This window comes from Grammomys surdaster, unplaced genomic scaffold (assembly GCF_004785775.1).
Source record: "Grammomys surdaster isolate TR1022 unplaced genomic scaffold, NIH_TR_1.0 126153, whole genome shotgun sequence".
In the NCBI taxonomy this organism is placed as follows: Eukaryota; Metazoa; Chordata; class Mammalia; order Rodentia; family Muridae; genus Grammomys; species Grammomys surdaster.
The window spans coordinates 5,833,145-5,848,917 of record NW_021620961.1 but is presented as its reverse complement, the minus strand read 5'-3'; the positions used below and the strand labels follow the sequence as shown (position 1 = coordinate 5,848,917).

The 15,773-nt window shown below is 34.8% G+C and overlaps 1 protein-coding gene across 2 annotated transcripts in view; it reads right to left on the bottom strand.

Annotated features, from left to right (window-relative positions):
• Tmprss15 (transmembrane serine protease 15) overlaps positions 1-15,773 on the bottom strand; it is a 104,023-nt gene that overhangs the window by 63,683 nt on the left and 24,567 nt on the right. For both annotated transcript variants that reach the window (XM_028757237.1, XM_028757238.1), the window contains 2 exons: positions 11,644-11,752; positions 8,147-8,253 (listed from right to left, as the gene is read on the bottom strand). In XM_028757237.1, the coding sequence (XP_028613070.1) occupies positions 8,147-8,253; positions 11,644-11,752 (216 nt within the window). The remainder of the gene's footprint in view (positions 1-8,146; positions 8,254-11,643; positions 11,753-15,773) is intronic.

The following is a 15,773-nucleotide window of genomic DNA, read 5'->3' as shown; positions in this document are numbered from 1 at the left end:
TGCTTTAAGTTATACTCCACTAACACAATGAAGTTGTGGAGTGAAAGGACTAAATGTTAACTTGTGCCCCATACCACAGCAATGAGAACTAGGACACCATCCTAATATCATAGTGAACAGCGCATAGTTTGTTTCTGCTTATCCATATAACAATAAAATCACAAACTAATAATAGATGATATAAAAATTACTTCTATGGAATTTATATTGATGACATTATTATTCTGTCTTAACTCTGTTACCTTGGGAATATTTTTCCACTTTTGATTCTCCAGGATTGATCTGCTTGTACTATAAAAGGATAATAATAACTAATAAATTATCATTAGATGAAATGCTTTTACAACAGTGTATAGCTTACCATGTCAATCATCAAACAAACTAATATCTCACTTAGAAATATCTAAACTGAGTTTATAGAGAAAAGTTCAAATATTAAAAGTATAATGTTTAAGTATACAAAAGCACATATTTTAGATGGGCAATCTAGATTGGGTATCAAATCTGAACTTGATAAGTGTCAAACTTCAGAAGAAGGACACATCAGTGTTATTAATTTTCTTTCAAAGTGACACTTCATGAAATACTGAAAAAAAATGTACTCCTGTACAAATTTCTAGAATGTCATATTAGCACAACAATTTTCACAAAACCCAGTAGGAATATCATGAACCATTTCTAAATGTTTCCATCCATCATATGTCATTCACCCAGCTTCTGTTCATGAAGACTTATGCTGTCTATTTGACTCTTCCTACCAGTGTATGTGACTTATCACCATCATGGAGCTCATATTGAAAGTCTTGTGCAGTGACTTAAGAGCTAGGAATACGTTAGAAACATGGCTTTAAGCTTATGCCTCCTTCTGCCACTGTGTTTATTTGTTGTATATTAATATTCTCTGTTGAGTGGCTTCTGGGTGGATCAAATGAGAACAGGGACCCCAAAGCATATGACAGTGTATTAGACCCCACATTTGCAAACGTTAGGGATCTGCTGTGAATAGTTCAAGGGTTTAGATAGTATGGCTCGTTAACCTGCTTTTGGTACACAAGCAGTCCTCTGGGAAAAGTGTAAGATGTTGATCTGTAGAGATTTCATGAAGCATTAATCATACAGGTAAACTCTTTTGATCACATATTTAAATCAGATCCACAGTGCTGGATGGTATGCTCTGCATTGAAGAGGGCACCAGAGGGCTAAGATTTTAAGGTCGAGGCTTTGTAGACAGTATTCAGTTCAGTCTCACTCATGTCTCTCTCTATTTCGTTTTGTTCCTTTCTACTTTGATAGAGTGCACTTTTTTCTGTGAAGGCATATTCTAAGCGATAAATAAGTCACTTTCATGGGGAACAGTGGATAATATGTGGTGCATGCTCAATAAGTGCAATTATTTCTTTAGCTCAACAATTAGATTTTTAATTCCTAAAAGCAAAGGCTATGGTTTGATGTTTTATGTGCCTCTGTCACTTGGACAAGTCATGAGCACATTTTAGTTTATGATTGAGCACAAGGATTAAAATATGAGTAAACAGGTATTTAATATTCCTACCATATATTATGATTTCTATAAAAATCAACTTATAATTTTAGAAGATGGATTTTCCCAAGTATTACATTATAATCAATAGTATAATTTTCAGCAAAATATTTTTAAAAGTTTATTCTTATATGGATATTAATTTATGTAAAATTGCATAGGTATCATTGATCAACTAATCATTTCTTGTCTAACACCATGAACTCTGGTGAATGATGTTAGTGAAAAAAGAAAGCAATGTGTTTAGAAAGAGGGCAAAAGACAGAATCAGCAGACATTCTACAGAGTAGGTTTCAACAGGTGCTGTAAAAGATATTTAAGTTCTTTTATTTAGACAAGAAACATTCTGGCATTATTGGAGCATCAGTTTATTAATAATAGAACAACCTCAAAGATGCCCAACGTGTTGCCTTGAGTACCCACTGAGAGTTGAGTATGGGGCCATGTGTTGATCCCCTGGAGAAGTAACTAGGTGCATCATAGAAAAATCTAGACATTTGAGTCAACACATAGATAACTGGAATTATTTGCTGTGGTAAATGATGGGAATAATCAGGAAATAATTGCCAAATTTTCCAGGCACACTAATGGGGTGATTTTTGTCAGTTTCAGACTGAGGCAATTTTTTAATATAGTGATAAACTTTTTCATATAATTTATCACTGTCAACAAAAGTGAGTAAATGTGTACGTTTGAGTGAATTGTGTCAATGAAAGCCTGAAGCTCATTGAAGCTGATTTCTTCTGAACATATTTTCACATGTTATTTAATTATGTATGTGCTTGAAGTTTGCTTTTATTACTATATAACACATTATTTCAGGAAACTGTACAGTCTTGTTTGCAGCTTCTTGGATATACCTATGCACACTTAAGCATACTCTATGTATGTGATGTCAAGCTACAGTATTCAGCATGCTCTATGAGCTGTTCTGTCTATGGGAATAGAATTTGCTAAGCCTTTGGAATAAAAAAAGAAAAGGTACTTCAAAAGCATGTCATCAGGATATAGCATTTAGAAACTGGATTTCATGAGTTTGTTTGGAATTTTTTTGTCAAAGCATGCATTTATTGCAAGACCAGGCGACAAAGAACTATTGTCTCTAATGCCCAGTTATTTGGGTGACTGAGGCAAGAAGATTACAAGTTCAAGACATTTTGGTGGCACAAGGTAAATACAACTACCCTGGGAAACTTGGTGAAACTCTTAAAAAACAAAACAAAACAAAACAACAAAACAAACAACAAAATTGAGGATGTACCTCATAGAGGCAGGAGGAGGGGGGATGGGATAGGGGGTTCCTGGGCTGGGGGGAATTGGGGTAAGAAGATGACATCTGAAATGTAGATAAAATATCCAATAAAAAATAAAATTGAATTAAAAAAACCCTGAGGATTTAGATCAAACAGTGCTCTTTACCCAACATATACAAAGTACTAGGGTAACCATAGCTTCTCAGAAAAATGCAGATCATTTTAGGCAGCAATGAAAAGAAGTTCACTGCTCACATTACATCTCTATATTGCTTAGCACTAATCTTTATTAAAGTCACTGAATTAAGATCCTGTCTTACTGAGTGTAACCTGAAGAGCAAGGCTTTGATCTAACTATGACACTCTATTTAGAAGTATTATGTAAATATTATTAGTGAATATTTCTGGAATTTATCTATTTTGACTACCTTAACAACGCAAATAACAATTATTTTGTGATACTGGATTGTTTTCTTTCCTTATAATTTCTGAAGATAATTGCCCCAGGTTTAAGTAAAAAATACAACCATTTTCTAATTTGATAAAACAACAACAGAGTTTCAGCTATGCATTTCGGATTTAAAATTCAATGAAGGATATCTTGGAAAAACATCTCTTGAACAAAAGATCTAAAAACAGTTTTGAAAATATTTGCTTGTAAATTGAAATAAAGTTGTTAGCTGTGTTTTCATAAAAACTGTATAGTTACCATAAATTCTGCTGGAATCCTTGATTTTGTAGTGCATTACCATAGTATAAGAATATAAGTCTTTTAGTTTAAGTCTAAGTAAAGAAGTCCTGAGTTTTTATAATTCTATATATATGCTAAATATTAAAAACATTATACGCATTAAAAGTGAGTGTTTTAATTTTAAATGACTTATTATTTTGTCTTGTTAAGGTTGATATGTAGTTTTAATCTGAAACATTTGTATAAAGTGTTTAAGTCACAACAGTCACTTAAAGACATATTCATAAACCCATTCTCTTTGAGAATGTTAGCTCCATATAGCATTTTATATAATTTCTATTGTACTATTGACAGCAGCATGCCTAATTATTTCAAGTCTTGCTTATTGTTTAATTGAAAAACTAAGTATATGAAAATACATTTTAAAAATAACATGTATTTGAGGAGTAAAGGAAGATGAAAACTGTACATCTATAGAAAAAATGGATTTTATCATCAGCATGATATATTTTACTATAGTTTATATGAACTGGGAAGCATTTATTGAGAAGACTGAAACACTGATTTATCTACTGTCAATGATGATTCTAGCTAATATCTACTGATGACATATTAGACATTCTTGATATTTAATTGGGTCACAGTATTTAACCATCTGTCTTTTTTTTTAATCTTTATTTTAAAAACTGCAGTCTTAAGCTACAGAAACAGATTATCAGCTGATTGTTCTATTAGATAAGTGACTTTGAGCACATGATCTCAGGTGTTGTAGGCATCCTCATTGGTTGACCTGGGCTTTAAGAACACAGCATGTGACTTCACAGTATTTAAAGGTAGAAAGCTATGTGCTGACTTCTGCCTCTAACACTCTCTGAACTTACTTTGTTCCCCTTTATCTCACTTTACTCTTTGGTAATATGCATTTTCCAAGCTTATTGACAATGTTAAATTAGAAAGTTTATACAGATTATCTAATGCAATAGTAGATCAATAATATGCCACAATATATGTAATTTTGGGATATGCTTAAATATATATCATTAAGAAGTCAATCAAAACCATTTAACTTTTACAGAATCATTTGCATCATTCGTATAATGTGAAGGTGAAATTATTTCACTTAATATCAGGAATTACTTGAAACTTTGTTTTCTCTATTTCCTCAGTTATGAGGAAAGCTGATTACTATGTATGTTTTGCTCCATGTTGCATTTTTTCATCCATACTTAATTTCCATCAGGAATTTTTTCTCTAATTTCATTCTCTGTGATAATTGGGGTTTGCAATTTAGGCCAAGTGTAAAGAAGTGCGGACCACCGGTTGATTTCCTACACTAATGACAAATTGTTCTGACTCAGTTACAGCACTTACACATCTGTATTACTGAGATCTCTCCTATGACAGGTGCTATGCCAGACATGTATTATTATTGTTATTATTATTATTAATCTCAGGAGAGACTGACGACATGCTTGAAAAAAGATTAGAGATTCTTAGTTTGTAGCCTACACAGTGTTATGAATAAAGAGAATGCAATCTTAAGAGTTGTTTTGAATTAGGAGGAGGAGGTATGGGATAAGAGGTTTTGGAGAGAATGGGAGAGGAGATAACATTGAAAGGTAAATATGTATAATATCCAATAAAACAAACCACACAGATAAAGAATCTAAAAAAAAAAGAGAGAGGGAGAGAGTTTAATTATTTTAAATTATATTCAAAAGTTTCTAGGAGTTGCTAATTGGCTAAGATCCTATTTTAAGCTCTCCACAAAAGAATTTAAGTCTCTGTTCAATATTCTCAAGAGAGAGGTAAATCCTAATTTTCCTCAACAATTAATTGACAAAAGAGAGGTAATCTCACAAAAAGTAGAAGAAGCTACTACTAATCGATATATTATATAGTCTGACTAGTTGTCAGCGGTGTTATAACAGTCCTTTGACAAAAGATTATTAATATAGATTTATATATCCTTCAAGAGAGTCTTCATGACTCTCTGAGTGTGGAAGGAGCGATTGTTGGCGCTTCTGCCCTGATTTTACAAGAACTCTGAAAAATTGGCTTTAGAAGCAAAAGAGGGGGAACGGTACCCCCTCAGGAGTCCCCCTGAAATACTCTCCATCATGCCTTGTTCACTTTTATCTCTCTAAATCTGAAAGCTCATGGCAAATCTGCTGCTGACTGCCTCTGGCACCACCGAGACCAACAAAACTTTGCCACAGATGTGGGGAAGGACCCTCTTACCCTTAAAGGGAATGGCCCAATGGCCCAGACCCAGTTCCCTTATGGGGCCGAGGACTGATATGCCTGTCTGATACCACAGAAGGCACAGCTAACCGGCTACCAAAAAGATTAATGAAAAAAATAGATACCCCCACAAAGCCAAGCCCAACCATAAATATGATGAATAACAATTTACATCCAGGGAAGAGAAATCTCCCTGAGAATTTCCTTCTTTTTCCTTTCCAGGTAAAAATGAATCACCTGTGATGTCTGCTGTTAGAAGTTCTAATCCAGATGCTGGCCTCCGAACTTATACTACTCAGACCTTTGAAGGGCCACTGACAAGAACATCAAACAGCTAGAGATGGACATCACTGATCTGAATAAATCCCTCGTTTCGCTGTCTGAAGAGACCTCCTAAAATCGCAAAGATCCTTATTGGACTTGATTTACTCTATTACAATAGAAAAGGCTGTGTACAGCTCTTGACTGTGTACAGCCCTTAAATAAGAAGGTTGCCTTTACATAGACAAGACAAGGAGGGTTAAAGAGAGCATGAAATAGGCCCTAAGAAAAATCAGAGAGAGAAAGAGACAGATGAATGCTGGTACAAGAATTGGTTTGCAGCCTCTCCAAGGTTGTCAACCCTATTTCCTCCCATCTTGGGACCATTATTTGGGTTCTTTTTGCTTTTTTCTGCTGGTCCCTGGCCCTCAAATAGGAGGACTAACTCTATGATACAACAGATAAATAATTTGGTAGCAAAACCTACTCAAATACATTATCATAAGTTAGCTATGGAGAACCACGAGACTCAAGATGAGGTTGTTACTTTATACAGGGTGTTTCCAAAACTCATCTCCACCCAACATAAAAGAGGGGACTTTTGCCCCTAGACCAAGCAGAGAGGGACCACCCAGAACCCCCTCTGACAGGCGATCTGAATTCTTGCTTAGGCTGCAAGGCTAAGCACTGCAAGGGAATATAAATAAAAGATAAAAATATCCATCTGGGTTCCCTGAGGGACAAGCCTGACTGCATAGGGGTTGATGTCAAAAGTATCCCCTCTCCAGGAAAAAGACATCGGGACGGGTATGGCCCTCATGCCTCACTGGACAACAACAGGGGGACTGGAGCCATTACAAGGTCCCATTCAAATACTGGAGGTCAGGCCTCTATCCCCGCCTTCGCAAGATTAGAATTGCCACAGCCCTTCTATAGTTAGAGAAGGGAGGAGATGTCAGGGGCAGCCCTGCTTACACACTGTAGGCCTAAAATCAGCCATAGGCCTAAAATCAGCAATAGGCCTGTCATACATGTATACTAACACCAAGTCTTGGGTATCAGTGGAAAAACATCAAAACAGATGGCTATAAGCTAATGTCATCAGGCAGCTTTTGTGGAAATTTACAAGCCTGAGTAGTCATAGACCTTGTAAATAGGTAGCCTTGGCAGACAATACCAACTTAGATAAGGAGAAGCGAGTCATAGGTAGAGTCATAGTGACTTGTCCCCTGAACCTTCACCCAGCCGATACCTGGTTCTGATGATTTCTGTATTCCCCCTGAACACCCACACTCCAGTGCCATTCCCTTCCTCACATCCTGCCTTTCTGTGTTTATAACACCTGTGTGAATGAATTACAATTTGAGAAAAAATAAATTATAAAAAAGGATAATATAATGAAACCAATTATTTTGTAAAATTATTTGCTAATAGAAGAGTTAATTAAGAGCTTTGCTAATGGAGCTTTTCGTTTAAGTTAGGTTGCTGTGTTAGAATTTCATCAGGAGCAGAGAAGAAAAAGTGTAAATGTGTGTTCTAGGGTTGGAACATCTCATTTAATAAGGGTGGTATAATAGAGCCTTTCCTGGAGCATCCTTGGTGGGTTCTATTTGTCTCGGCATCATTAGTAACTGTTCTCACTGCCCAACAAAACTCTCAAATTAAATGACCAATCCACATAAAAGTCACTAATTGTAATATCAACTCAGATGATTCTTCTAGTATCTGAATTCCAGAGAAGCAGACTTTAGGAGTTAATGTATGTGAACATACATTAAAATATCATTCATCACAACCCCAAATTATGTATGCATGTGTATGCATGCATGTGTGTGTGTGTGTGTGATTTTGATGTTTGGAATTTTACAAATGTACAACTTGTAATTTCTGAGCTTTAATAAAAAAATATTAGTTTTTGACAAAAAAACGAGTTGTTTTTATTTTAGCAAATGGGATCAACATTTAAACAAGAAATAAAATATTTACAGATACATTAATTTCCATGACTTTTAAAAATATACGTTACTGCAAGAAGACAAGGGACAGCATTCATGTCCTATTTTTGACAGTGAAGGCCATCTTTCTTTTAGTAAACTAAGTGTCAAGTTATTATTCTTATCAATTGTGATAACCAATTCTATGTTTGTTTTAACTTACCTCTTAAAATTTTGCTAGGTCCTATACCTTCATAGATATCCAACACATCTGTATAATGTGAAATAAAAGATCCAAAGTTCATTCTAATGGAAAGTCCTTGGTTTACACTAAATTAAAAAAAGATAAAAGTTCTTAAGTTGTGATAAATCTCAATGCATTCTACAATTTGTTCATATTTTCCATTCTTGTGATACAAAATATATCGGATAAGCCATCCTTTAAATTTAACCACAAAATACAATCCTGTTAACTCCTATCAGAACATACACTTTTAGGAGTTTTTCAACTATCACAATTAAAATTCAGCATCTATTAAACAAATTTTTTTCAATGTTCTGCCCCTCCTAGCTCAGTTACGTTATTCTAAGAATTTAGCAATTTTAATATGTCACTTAATTGGAATTATGCAGGATTTTTCTGGTATGGTCATCTTATTTCTAGCATATTTCAGTTTTAACTCTCAAGTTGCAATCATGAATAATGGATAGACAACCACTTTCTGTGCTGAAGAAAAATGTTCTACAATATTTGCATTCCACATACAGACCATTGTAAAAAACTGCTGATATGTTCAGGAAATTACAATATCTTTTGCTCTCCAGATTCTTGTCTTTTGTATCAATAACTTGAACAGGATCACAGGCTAAAAAATAAACTTTATAGTATTTGTATAACAAAAGCACCATTCAACACATTATATTTCTATTATTAATAAACAAAAGTTCCAATTTATCCCTTTCTGCTAACACTTATTTTGTTATTTCGTACAGGGGTCCCACCACCTGCTTTTGGTAAATGCCCTTAGTGGTGGTTGTTTTTTATTTGGAACATTCAAAATTTGTCATGTACTTGTCCATTTCTATCTCATTGGGTTGATGTTTAATGAAACTTTTTATCCACTTTCTTTTGGTAGATGTCATGAAGACACATTAATTCAATTTAAAAACATTTTATGTGTATGGATGTTTTACCTGCATGTATACCTGTGAGCCTAGTGCCTGGTAACTGGAGTTACAAATGGTTGCAAGATGCCTTGTGCATTCTGAGACGCAGATTCAGGTTTGTTGAGGGAATAGAAAATGCTCTTATTGGCTGAGCTCCAGCCCTGTTCATTTTTACTCAGGTTGTTACTAAGGTGTTACTACAGAAATTCTTTATGATTTTAGATGTTTATTCCCTAGAGTTGTAGATGATTAGGAAATAATTTATCTTACTTAAAATTGTGTTTTTACAATTTTAATATTTCATCTGCTTTACATCTGCGGCTAATTTGAAGTGGATTTTATTTACCCATTTGCTCACATTGCTTGTGCTACATCACACCTAAGAAATTATTGTCAAGAGCAGTGAAAATACATGTCTATTCTATTTTTTTCTGTTTTTTTTCATTCTTTGTGGTTTTGCATTTTCCATGAATGTTTTTTATTAATGTAAAATTATCATTAATATTTGTTAGAAATGACATAGTGTCTGTAAACTGTGAACATTTAAACAATTCTGATTTATTTGGATGATGTTACCAATAACCTTGTTATATTAATGATAATATTAGCCACATACTTACCGACTTGTTTATTAGAAACTTGTGATTCAAAGTCAAATTTGTTGACTCATTCTTGTATTCTCTAATACGTGCATACCTTATTAAATTCTCATGAATTAAATACTGTCAGGATAACTTTCCATAATAGTTTATAGCAAAAAGCAGATGGGTGCATTGCACATACTTAGTTTAATGGAGTTATTATTCTGCAGTAATAAATTTATAAGGCTGCAAGAGTATGTAGCTATGGCAGAAATCGTTTGCTCAGACTTTCTTGCTCTCTGCAGGAATATGATACGGCAAATGTGGAGTTGGAGTGCAGGAGTCCGAACCCAGACTAAGAGGAGGAGGGAGGCAAGGCGGTGGCTGTGTAGTTAATTTTGGTGCTGCTAGTGCAGTTCAGAGAAATGTTGAGTTGACCTACCAGTAAGACCACTGGGGAAGCTGAAGGAGACAAAAGACAAAAAATCCCCCCCCAAATAAGATAAAGAAAGAAAAAGTAAAGAAGAAAAAAAGAAAATAAAGAAAAAGAAAATGAAAGTCTGATCTTTTAATTGCAGTCTTGGTGTCTACAGACAAGAAAATAGTGAATTCTTTATCTGACATGGGTTTAACATTATAATTCACATGAACATAAGAGAAGCATGCTTAGAGCTGTTTGCTCACTGACTTTTGCCTTTTGGAGGAAGAACTAGGGAGCAGAGGAGAAGAACAATTCCATTTGGTTCTTTGCTACCTTTGGAATCAGAAATGCTAACTCACAGTAAACAGAAAAACAGGCATGTCTACGAGGTGGAGAATAATCTGTCCTCTAATTTAAACTTCTCATTGGTTATACAGCGCACGGAGGTCAACCTTGCACAACAACATAAGCAACAGAAAATGAACTTAGCGGTTGTATTTAAATATGTGTGCATCCCTTTATGTATTTATGTAACAATAACGATCATAGAAAAAGTGGCATCCGTTTGAGAGGGCATGAGTGGGAGATGGGGGAGGATGGAGAAAAGGGAGAGTGATGTAATTATATTTCAATTAAAACCGTAGCTTCGAAACTACAAGAAATAATTATAAATATATTAAAATAATTAAAGAAGTAGTGGAGCGCATCTGGAAATAAGGGTAACAGAAACTAGAGTTCTATGTTATATATTAGGTGCTTGTCTGCTTCTTATTTTTAAAAAGGAAATAAATACTTTTCCAAATGTAATATTCACACATTGTGTATTTGTCTCTCAGCTAAGCATGTCCTGGGAAATTTGATATGTGCTAAACAGGTTTGCTCATTATTGTATCATAGAATGACTTTGATCCCATTGTTATAGATTCTGAACAAAGTGGATGTGGGAATTTGAGATGAAAGGGATTTGTTCACATTTATGTGAACATCTTGAATCTGAAAAAGCTAGAAATAAAAACACAGGGCCTATCTCTTCTGTCTACATTACAGAACCCTGACAAGATGCTAAATGCGGTTATACATTACAAGGTGGCTAAACTTAGTGTTCCCAAATATTTTACTGGCATATTGAGCATTTTATATCTACTTAATCCATCCTTTAAACTTGTATAAAATTCACTGTATCCATACTTTGATCCACAGTGGTGGGGGGAACAATGCTATATGATAAATCTATCTCTAGTATAGCAAATGGGTTTAAAAGGAGAAAAGTTAAATGGTTTATTTGACTAATTTAATTAAAGTCTGATCATGATGTCTAAAATTTGTTTCGAGGCAACAGTTTAGATTCTAGTATGCTGCTGTCATTTCTTAGACACAAAGCTTTCCTTGGTACAGAGTAGTTTTTAAGGTTCAGACTGAAATAGGAACTTTGAGACAGTAAATTGTTTGTAATGAAAACTATAATTATTTTAAAAATACTATAGAAAGGGAAAAATGTTATATTAGAAGATTTTCAGACCCAAAAGCAGGTCATAGACAATGGTCTCTTACCGGATGATCCAGCGGCAAACACCACCTGATTCTTCTGGCCTTGGATAACGATCGGCTTGGAAAACCCCAGAATCTCCAGTCAACAAAAATCTTCCATCACAAGCTGTGGCTGTGTGAATATGTCAGGTAACATTAGCTCTACATAGTCTTTGAATTCAAAGGATTATTTAATCCAACCAATTGTTCATAAATAATAATCACAGCAGGCCTTCTTTCTCTAGAGGCCTCTATCTGCAATTTCCCACAACAATGTACATCAAACAAGCAAAAGTAAATTAAAAATTTCCATCTTAGCCGGGCCGTGGTGGCGCACGCCTTTAATCCCAGCACTTGGGAGGCAGAGGCAGGCGGATTTCTGAGTTCGAGGCCAGCCTGGCCTACAGAGTGAGTTCCAAGGGCTTTGGATTTATTTCTGACATATTTCTATAGGAAAGGAATCAACAGGGTCATGGTGTACGATTTGATTTGTAATTTTACACAAGATTGAGATTATTTTGTGATTGTTGAAGCCATTGACTGGTCGTTCAGGAACAAATGGTTTTTCTGTACTTCCTCAGGTGCCTTGCAGTCATACGGAGTCATGTGAATGAGTTGCTTAATCAGCTATTTCTAGAACTAATTTGTGTTTGATCCCAAATATCTTCTTGCCTGTGAACAGTTTATGAAAGGGCCAAGTAAGAGAGGGAAACAGACAAGAACCTGGTTCCCCTAACGCTTAGGTGAGTATCAGTGACTTAATTAAGAGGGCTATTATCTTAAGTGGCTAGGGTTTTCTGTCATGGTATGTAGCCTGTCTAGTTTTCTATGAATTGTCACATTTTTATTGCCAGTAAATAGTCTGTATTTTATTTTAATGTATAAGACCATGCGAGTTCCAAAATATAAACAAAAGTATAGAATATCCCTGAAGGCATGTAAAATTACAACAGTATTAAAAGATTCACAATAACAATGGTCATGATGCCAATATCATCAAAAAAAAAAGAAAGAAAGAAAGAAAGAAAGGAAGGAAGGAAGGAAGGAAGGAAAGAAAGAGAAAGAAAGAAAGAAAGAAAGAAAGAAAGAAAGAAAGAAAGAAAGAAAGAAAGAAAACAAACTCTGGGTAGATAGCATCATTATTTTTTTACTGAATGTGTTTGAACAAGGCAGTTTTACAGTTGACAGTGAAGCAAGATAGGTTCTTAGGATTAAAAAAAGCATTAAAAATATATCTCAACTGTGAATAAGAAGAGTGTTTAGAATCATGATTCTGTGACTGTCTGAGAGTCTCCTAGAAGCACACTACAATAAATTCTGTGTGGGCTACAAGTCAATCTGCAAATGACTGCAGCCATCCTGTTAGCCGCAGACTTGATGCCTGAATTCACAAAATAGTCCCATTGGCATGGGCTTGGGGCTGATCATGCACTCCCTCTGCTGGCTCAATATTTATCAGTCCTGTTTTTCTTCACGTGCTGGATTCTGCATGATATAGGAATTAAACACAATCTATGCAGACACAGCAAATAATACCGAGTGCACATGTTTGAGCATGCAGGTTACAAGAACACGTGACAACTTTGCAACAGCCCCGTACCTTGGCCCAAGAGCTGTGATTCAGCATAATTTCTCTACATAGGTCAGCTAAAAAGTAAACTTTCTTGCTGATCCAATACTAATCAGAAGAGGAACACAATTTAAAGAAATCTTATTTTAGCTATAGTCAGCTATAAGTTGTACAAATCTAAATAACCAAAACTAAACACAGAAACTCAGTACAGAAGCAATCATTAATATGACTCTATTAATAACATAAACTAGAATCAGAGCCTGCAGCTGAGGTAAAAAAAAAATCAATAAATAAGCAAGAGATCAAAGGTCGGCGTCTCACAGAGAAAACTCTTAAATTAGCTTATACATTTTTTTCTCTGAGTATGGATTGATGCATGAGGGCTCTGGGATGGTGTCCTGCTGCTAAACATTGGAGTTGGTGCTGAAGGGCTGTCTAGGGCTCGCCACCACCACTGATTAAAATGAATAAGACCACCTGTGCTCAAAAACACCTGCTGCTGAAGACAGTTCGTTTGATTGATTTTTCTGCTACCTTGTCTAAACAATGATTTGAAACTATCTTTCAGAAATGAATGCAATGTTAAATTTATAGTACACACAGGGGAACAGAGATTATAAGCACACAAAACTGAAGAGTCACTTGAAAGTTGGATGACCTTAAGGTTTAATAAATATAAAGCCACAGAAAAGAATCAGACAGATCCTCATGTGTTTAAAATAAAAGCAGACATTTAATTTAGATACTGAGACTCATCTTGTGACTTGGAAAAATAATGTATTACTTTAAACCTTATTTGGAGACAATTTATCATCCTTATGTTATTAATTATATGACTATTTTTTTTTGCTATGAATTGTTATCAACTTAGTTTGAAAACAAAGAATTCAGTAAATAAGCAAAATTGGTTAGGACCAAAGAGTAAATAAGACACATTTTCAAATTACTTGATTTGCCTAGTGTTGTTACATTACTTCCTATATTTAAGGTTGTTGATCATTTGTACATAGGTTTAAAGATATAGGTCTAATTTTGATATGAACTGTAATTTTTGAAACAGAAATCAACATCACCAGTGTTTCCTCTTGATGGCACACTTGTATCATATTCTCTTGAAAACGGTTTTGGAAAATGCCAGGAATAAAAACATGTAACATTCACCTTCCTCTTTGAGTAACATAGTTATATAAAATAAATTAAAAATATTCCACAGACTGCTCTTTTTACCCAATACATGAAAACTACATTTCAAAGTACATAGTTTAATTCTGTTTGCTTGAAATTTATCCAAGAACATTTGATTTGGGAATTTCAGTGAAAAAAATATTAAGTGTAGGTGCTGTTTTGAGTTGTTGCTAGGGTACAGACCTGGACCTGTCTTATGAAGCATGGACCTAGTGGGTAGGTGATTTTTCTATATTAGTTCCTTATTCAATTTTTATTTTTAACTAATGTTAAAGAATATGAGAACACAGTAATCACAGAACAAGGAAATTACAGACAGATCCAAAACATCCCAGGAACTGTTCACAATCAAATTTATGAGGCTTATAGAGTTTTCTTATATAACACAGCTGGTCTGCTACCCCAGTACCCAGGAGTCTTTGTCAGAAATATCCTAATGGTGAGTTCAAGGTCAGACCTTCTCTCAAAAAGGCAGAAATAAAAAGGTGATTACGAATCAGACCAAAACATGCTTAATTCAGGCTTCTCATTAAGTTTTCAAAAATAAAGTATAAGTTAGTCTTAAGTGAACGGTACTTTTCATTGCTCGCAATCTCAATTTACACTGACATGATGAGAGATTGGACATGGAAGTACATTATTTGACCAGACTCTTTCTGGTAAGCTTTTGTAAATGCAACCAAACTACTATGAAATATGAATCAAAGAGAGATTCTATTTAGACTCTCTGGATTAGTGTTTGGTGTAGTGCATGTGTCATTTAAGTGTTTACTAATGATGCAATTAAAACAAGAACAAAGAGAACAAATGACAGAACAGTTGTTTTGGTTTTGAAGACCTTAAGTTGTTACTCACAACTGTAGTATTTATAGAACAGAATGGGGCAAATAAAAGCAACGAGGAACAGTGGATAATGCTCACTGATTGGATTCTGTCAGAAAAGGGGTTAGGACAATGATATTATACGAATGTGAATATATTATGAAAACGTATTATTAGTGCTTTGACCTAAGAATCAGGGTAACTTAAGACAAAGTGAGATGAAGAAAAGGGACATCCCTGCCTACCTGAATGATGCATGACAATTCCCCACGGTGTTCTCAAATGGGATTATCTAAAATTAATTGCACCTAGTATTATGCAATTAAGTTTACAATAATATATGTTTTAGATTTTGTATTAGATTATGCATATGTTTATTGGAAAAACCGCTGGTTTCTGCTAGCTGGGATGTAATGTGTGTGCATGAGTTTGTGCATGTGTGTGCTTGCATGTGTGTTTTTCAGTGTGTGTGCTTGCAAGTATGTTGTGCAGTGTGTGTGTGTGTGTGTGTGTGTGTGTGTGTGTGAGAGAGAGAGAGAGAGAGAGAGAGAGAGAGAGAGAGAGAGAGAGAGAG